Source organism: Planococcus citri, chromosome 1 (genome assembly GCF_950023065.1).
Source record: "Planococcus citri chromosome 1, ihPlaCitr1.1, whole genome shotgun sequence".
NCBI lineage: Eukaryota > Metazoa > Arthropoda > Insecta > Hemiptera > Pseudococcidae > Planococcus > Planococcus citri.
The window spans coordinates 61,003,596-61,011,568 of record NC_088677.1 but is presented as its reverse complement, the minus strand read 5'-3'; the positions used below and the strand labels follow the sequence as shown (position 1 = coordinate 61,011,568).

General features: G+C 32.8%; 1 protein-coding gene across 1 annotated transcript; it reads left to right on the top strand.

Annotated features, from left to right (window-relative positions):
• Positions 1–2,362: 2,362 nt before the first annotated feature.
• On the top strand, positions 2,363–6,891 carry LOC135833174 (uncharacterized). The gene is made up of 3 exons (XM_065346842.1): positions 2,363–2,514; positions 2,600–2,734; positions 5,766–6,891. The coding sequence occupies exons 1-3, from the start codon at positions 2,419–2,421 to the stop codon at positions 6,351–6,353; spliced, it is 819 nt and encodes a 272-aa protein (XP_065202914.1). The 5' UTR covers positions 2,363–2,418; the 3' UTR covers positions 6,354–6,891.
• The last annotated feature ends 1,082 nt before the right edge of the window (positions 6,892–7,973 follow it).

Below are 7,973 nucleotides of genomic sequence, written 5' to 3'. Positions count from 1 at the left end.
TTATATCTACTTTTATACTGTTTTTAATGATTCGTTATTTTTTTCTCTCAATGTTTCGTTTTTATGATTCGTATTAGATGAAAGCAAATAAGATTGTTATTTGTGCTAATTTTTTTCCTCTTGAGAAAGTTGATTTTACCTTGGCCAAAATTCCACCACCCCCAAAAACACTTTCCCCTTTTCACCTTATGACCTTCGACTACGCATTTGCCGATTACAACCGGATTACATTCACGAGCCGCCACTGGCTTGGAGGGATATGGTTCGTATGTAACTAATGATATACCTGTATCCGATACCGACGTGAAAAAATATTATAAGAGATCTTTTGAATAACATTTGAAAAAAAAAAGATGTATAATTTACCTAATTAGTACTTACATAATGAATAATGATAGAACTCGAACTTTTCAAAAATTAAACCTAATATATTTTTTCCTGCTACACCAGATACCGCATATCGCAATTTTCTTCACGTTTCATGCGATTTCAAGACGAGTGGTGAAATTTTATAGCGCATATTTTCGCATATTTTGGGTATAAATGCATAAAAACGCTCATTTTAGTTGAAAAACGTCAAAATTTTGCTAATTTTGAGCTTTTTTCAGGTCTTTAAAGCTCTTTTGAGGAAAAAATGACAAAAATCAGTCAACAAAATAGGGAAAACAAAAAATTTAACATTTTTGATATTTAAAAAAAAAAAAAAAAAAAAAAAACTGAATGTTTTTATCTGCGACTTTGAATGTATGTGGTAAGTACGTATCATTGAGGGATTTTTATTTAAAAAAATAAATATTTGACGTTTCCTTTCTATTTTTTTATGTTTTTTGATATCACACTGAAAATACAAACATTTTGATACCCATGATGGTGCACTTTTATTGCACTTATTCAAGCTTTTTCAGGTTTTTAGCGCATATAAATGCTTTTTTCCCAGATTTTTACAGCATATTATAAGCGCTTTTTTTGGTGTTTTTAGCGCATAAAAATAATTGCCCTAATAATGAGAATTCTGAAAAATTAGAGGCAATGTGAATCCCAAAAATTGAGTAAACGTTTTGCAATTTGTGGACAATATGAAATTGAAAATTGAATTTGAAATTTTGTAATTTAAAAACAATAAGAATTCTGAAAAATTAGGTTCAAAATTTGGTCATTTGGAGGCAATGTGAATTCTAAGAATTGATTGGAAATTTTCTAACTCAGCAGCAATGCGAAATTCTGAAAATTTATTGAAAACTTTATGAAATTGTAGCGATGGGAAATTTGGGAAATTGATTTGAAATTTTGTAAATTTTAAAACAATGCAAACTATGAAAAACAACTAGAAATTTCTTAATTTAGAAGCAATGCTAACTTATAAATTATTCTGAAATATTGTAATTTGGAAAATATGAAAACGCTGAAAAACAATTATTATCTTAGAAGCAATGAGAGTTTCAAAAATATTATCATTTCTCATCACTGTGACAGCAGCGAAGCTTTGCTTAGCTGTCTAGTTTTATTTTTTTATCACGTCTTTTTTTTTGAAATAATTCTGAAATTTTTATATGTATTAGTCCAGTCATAAGTTTTTTATTCGGACTAATTCCTACAAAAGTTTTTTTTGCGGGATACTGTAGTGGAAGGGGTCCTATTCAACATACTAAAAGTCTCACCCCGTACCCCGCGTGAGTTACGTGAAAAGTTCCGCCGCGGCGTTTTTTGCAATTTTCTCGAGATGGGTTGATTTAACGTCGAAAATTGCTTTATTTTTGTGTTCTACGTCAAATTTCCGATCTAGTGATATATCTATCAACTGTCCTTCTATCCCCGGGGGGGGGGGGGGGCTAGAACCATTCAAATAAGAGGGGGTTTCCAAAAAAACACAAAAAAGCTATCGGCGCATGGGAGGGTTGGAATGGGCCCCGAGAGCGTTCGGGGTGATACTAGCATGGAGGTGGGTACCATCGAGAAATTTCCGTGTGAAAAATTTCAGATCCACACCACCTCCCCTTTTTGAGGAACCCTCCTTTTCTGAAATTTCAATGACACTTTTCTCAGCCCCATTTTAACCGATTTTGAAAATTTTTCAGTATGTTTTCACATTTCTGAAATACATATGTAATGATTTTTGATACCGTAAAAATGAATCTGTCCAACTGTGCGATGTGAAGATAATTTTTATTTTAAAAAATAATATCTTATTAATTAATGATAGGCTATTACTTTTTGACTCTGAGGTAATAAAATTATCAAAGATAAGTCTTTTTTGCATGGTATGAACACTGTGGCCTTATATGTATTACGAGAAAATTCTGTGATAGAATTATCGCCGAAGATAAATGAAAACTTTTTAATTACAGTAGCAATCTATATAAAGGTATATTAACGTGTAAAAATTCAAATTCCGTTTATTCATTTTATTAAAGCCTCACCATGAACGTGAGCCAGTACGGTGTATTTTTCTTATTACTCTCCTTCTGGTACTGCACGTTTTTGAGCACCCAAGCACCAATCCCGGATAGCGACGAGGTAAGAATAGTATACCTCTAGATTTTCTTTTTAATTATTGGTCTTACAATTAGTTGATAGTATTTCTTTATTCATCCTGTTCTAGGACATTCCCAATGCCAATGATATCCCCGGGTTCGTTAATTATAAGAAAAAAGCTCTGAAGTTGCTCGGTATTGTCCCTGCTCCTGGTTCTACAGTTGATTGGCAGGAAGCTTTTATGCTACTAGCACCTATTGCTGTGAGTGTAGCACATTTATTTTACATATTTTCTTATCAATTAAGGTGCATAATATATCCCTGCAAAGACAATGTCCTTATTGACAACTTGGTGTAATTTTTTACAACACGCTGAAATAAGGAAATTTTCCACAACATGATGTAAAACATTACCTAGATCACAGCTTGCTAGGTATAAAAAATTACAACGCTCATTCATTTTTCGTGGTGTGTTTTTTTACATTAAGCTTGATGAAATTTTTTACATCGTGTTGCAGAAATTTTTTGCTCCAGGATTGATGTAAAAAAAAAATTAAAATTCACAAGGATTGTACTCGGATCACTTTTCAAGTAACCAAGTTACTAAAGTTATCGGTTTTAATGATTTTTCATTTGAAATGTACTTGGGGGTTTTGTAATTTCCATAGGTATTATTATTTTTGAATTTCTCGATGGTTTTTAGTGGATTTCTCCTGTTTTGATTGATTTATTTGTACATCTTGAATTTCGGAGGTGATTTTTTTCTAGAATGATTTTTCCATGATTTTGATGATTTTTTTCGTCTGAATTTCTGCCGAATTTTATCACCATGAATTCTCGTGTTTTTTTCATTTAAATTTTCCCTTGAGCTTGTGTGATTTTATTGCTCAAATAGTAGGGATTTCTCTTTATTTCGGTTCGATTGCTTTTTTTGAGTTCTACGAATTTTTTTCTTCGCCGATTTAGTGAGTTTTCTTTTGAATTTTTGTAGATTTTTCCCTATTCTGACGAGTATGATTTTTTTGAATTTTCGCGAGTTCTGTTTTTTCGAGTTTTTCGATGATTTTCTCGGAATTTCCATTTTTTTTTTCTCTTTTCAAATTTTGGCAAAGTTTCTCTAGTTTTGACAGACTTTTAACTTTGAATTTTCACGATTCTATAGTTTTGTTTTAAATTGTGGTGCTTTTTTTGTCTACTTTTGCCTTCATTTTGACTGTATTTTTTTTATTTCGACAGTTTATTTTGAGTTTCGTGCTTTAAAAAACAAGTGATTTTTTGCTCACATTTTTGTGGAATGGTGATTTTAAATCATAATTTCCTTCAAATTTTGATCTTTTTTTCGAGAAGGGAGGAAGCTTCTTCAAGATTTGATGACTTTGTTTTTTTTTTCTTTTCACCGTTTGTTGTGGATCTTTCTGCATCTTGGTATCGTTCATTCGATGATCCCGCCTATACAGGCTGACTTTTGTTTGTGTGTGCCCCCTTCTTTGCGGTTAAACTCTGGCCTAGAATGTCTCATATTGTCGCTCACTCCGTTCATTAAAATATCTAGTATTTAGATTTACTTGTCGTGTGTTTAGTATACACATTTTTTGCTGTATTTTTACTCCGTGTAATTTTATGTATTTATTTATTTATTTATTTATTTTTCTCTTCCCCTCTGATTTCATTTATTTATTTTTCTCACTTTTATGCGCTCAACTGTCTTGCAGCGGTGCCTCTTTCTGTGTGGTTAATCTCTGGCCTACTGTGTCTCATTGTTGTCTTTCACCCTCTGTATCTGTATTTGCATTTCGATTATCTTTCAAGTGTTTAGTCTGCACATTTTTGCTGTGTTTCGTCCCCTGTATTTATTTATTTGTTTGTTTGTTTTGTCCCCCCCCCCCACCTCATCCCTTCTGTATTTATTTACGCATTTAATGTATTTATTCATTTAATTTTCTCACTCTTACGCGCTCGATCGTTTCTCATCTCGTTTGCCTATGTTGCATTTTTTTGGTTGTATTTTTTATTTATTTTTTTCCTCTTCGAGTTACTTATCTTCGAATAGAGAGCCCTTAACCGCGCGCGCCTCAAGGCGGCGCATAGGTGTAGGTTATGAATTTCTGTGTGTATGTACATGTTAGAGCAAATATACCTCTTCAACCTCACTCTCTCTTTTCCTCTATCCTTCCAGTTATCAGGGCAGGTCCTCCGAATTTCCTCTGTCTTTGAACAATTTTTTTTTTCAAATTTGAATTATTTTTCTCTGTTGAATCCTCTTGAGTTTTGCTAGACATTTTTCGATGATTTTTCTCAAAATTTTCTTGATTTATTTACGAACTTACACCTAATCTTAATTCTCGCGAGTTCTCTGTTCTGAATTCTTAATCTATTTTGCTGAACTGAATTTTCGAGAGTTTCCCATTCTCATCATATTATTTTCCATATAATTATTTTGTTTTGAATTTTATTCATTCGTTTTTCAAGATTTTTTTATAATATTATTGTCTCCCAATTTAGCGCCAAATTTTAGTAATTTTTTCTGCTTAAATTTTTATGGAATTCCCCTGTTTACAGTCTTACAGATTTTTTTCAAGTTTTTGTGAGTATTTTTGGATGTTTTATTAGAAAATTTTTTGAAGATTTCTTGATTTTTTTTTTCAAGTTTTATTCTTTGAATTCTCATAGATTTTATTTTCCAAAATTTTTGGCCACCTAAATTTTTGCGGAGTCTTCGCAATTTTATCGTTGAATTTTATTAGTTTTTTTTTTAAATTCTTGCGATGATGTTATTCTTAAATTTTAATGCTATTTACCGTAATTTTTTCTGTGGGGTTTTTCTATTTCTTATCGAATTTTTATTCTGGAATCCTCGTGATTTTTTTCAACTTTTTAAAATTTTTACAAAACTCTTGTTTTTTGGTTTATTTTGAATTTCGCTCTCGAGTTTCATTCTTAGGGACTTTTGATTTATTAAAAGAAGATCACAAAGAGGTTTTTCAACATTATTTTTTGACTATTTTTTCCGACTTTTTCGAAGTTACTTTTTTTGAGAAAAATTCGAGTTCAATCCTTGAATTCAACACTTGATATATATTTTTTTACATCAATTGTTGTGTGAAATATACATGTACCCACCAATGCTTGTAGCCGGAATAGGCACAGATTAGATAAACATGTTCGTTTGTCAATTTTTCTCAAAAGAGAAATACCCAGAAAATAAATCCGGTTTGCTTAGGATAGGAACTTAATTTTATAGTCAAGATTAGGTAGGTATAGGTACCTATTCATATTCCTTTGTCTATTTTCAGATTAATAATGCCAGAATTATTGATTATGCATCGAATATGGCTAAAAATTATGCAAAAGAAGCTAAAAGAAATTCGGGCGATGCGGGTCGATATCAGTTCATTCTCATTTCAAGAAATAAAATCGTGTTTATCGAAGATCACTACTGCAAGGGAGCACCTGAGAATGATGATGAATTTCGGCAAAAAATAAAAGAAGATGAACGTTTCAAGAATATCCCGGATAACGACATCAGTTGCAAGAAGCATGCCAAGAAGTGGCTATGGATGCTTGTCAAAGGCAACGCTAAAATTTTTACCCAATTAAACGATTTGAGGAAGCGCTTAAATGACAACGCAGATCAGTTCATATGGTTTGCTGAACAAATTCAAGGCATCTTCGATGTCTTCAACGATAACGTTCACTCCGCATCCAGTTTGTTAGATCCCAAGCATTTAGACCTGAATAATATTGGCAAGCATATGGGTGCACTGAGCCCAGACGTCCAAAAAGCCATGAAAATCCTTTATGAAACTGAAGGATTCAACGTAAATATTGTCGAAGATGAAAAGGCAGATTCGAAACCAGCAGACAGTGAGGCGAAAGTCTAATTTTCATGAACATGAAAAATCCTTCCATCTGGGTGTATTTCGAATATCGAACGATGAAAAAAAGCTGCAGAGGAAAATCAAGTTCTTGTTTTGTAATTTTTTTTCGTCATTGTGTGATCCTGATCAAAGTCTATTTTTTTTTTTTTTTTTTTTTTTACGAAGTTGTTTGTACGAACTTAGATTTCTTTAATAAAATATGGAGTAGGATACTCAAAATTAATGGTGTAGGTATTTTCTGGTGTTGATTAGGTATTAATGCATTTTATATTTTTATTTTCTATTTTTTGTAATAAATGTAATAGTATTTCAGGAACGAGTATTCTTAAGGAATTGTTTGTACATAATGGATGTGTGTGATTACGATTATTCCTTTTTTTACTAGTATTAATTTAATTACCTAATCTAGGTGTATATTAATCTTGAGTTATCAATGTAAATTTTTGTACTCTATTCGCTATCTTGTGAAGATAATATTGAGGATAGTCAAGTTACCACCTCGTTTGAATTTTTTAAAATAAATTTCTTGTTATTGAAGACCTTTTTATAATGTTACGTTTTTTTCTACGGCAAAAAGGGTACCCCCGGATAAGATAGGCAAAATTCCCTTAACCTCAGATTTCGATGAAACTCACAGGGTATGTTTAGTACGCCCAAAAAATAATTTTGGGCCCATAGCCCGCTCCCCACCCCACCCCCTCAGCCAGGGGGGCCAAAAAACGCGTTTTTCGGGGGGGGGGGGGGAAATTCTGCATCAGCGAGTAATTGAGATAAATTTATTCTGTAAACGAATATAGTTAGAGGATACATGGGGGTATCTCCCTGAATTTTTTCAGAATTTTTCATCACATGGGGGGAGAAGGGGGGACAAAAGAAAACTTTAAATCGACATTACTCCGGAACGAAAAAACATACCAAAACGATTTTTTCGTCAAATATGTATCTTTAGGTCTACTTTCTATAGAAGTCATCACCCGGCCATTTGGAGTGGTGGGTCAAGCTCAAAAGCTCAAAAAACTCTCAAAAAACCACTTTTTTGCGTTTTTCTCCAAAAATATGGACAAATGGCGGAAATCGAAGTGCACCAAGTTGTTCAGCGTGAAATTTTACTTCAGAATTGAGTTATTGAAAATTCTTTTACACCGCGTGATCGTAAAACTACATGCGCAGAAGTATTTGTGCTTACGTACATCAAGATAGCTGAAATGGTATTCCTGGGTAAAATAGGTGAAATGCTCCTGTTCTCGGATTTCTGAAATTTTGATGAAACATTGTTGGGTACCATTGAAAAAAAATGTCGGAGGCAAAAAATCCCCCCACCCCCTCCCTTGCTCATAATAGCGAAAAAAGGGCCTTTTTCGGGAAGAAAAAATCCATGCTTCAACCAGTTTTGAGAAAAAAAATCTGTATTCACTCAAAATTTATGGAGGAGACAGTATAATGAAAGTACATAGGTATTTGAGGGGTTTTGATGGCAATAGCATATATTGCCATCAAAACCCAAGGCCACTTTTAGGGTTCTAATGCTGAGCAATTGAAAAGTAAATCTTTTTTTTTTTGGAGAGGGGGTATTAGTACTTACCTAGTTGGTGTTTTAAAAATATTTTCTTCGCAAAAGTTTCG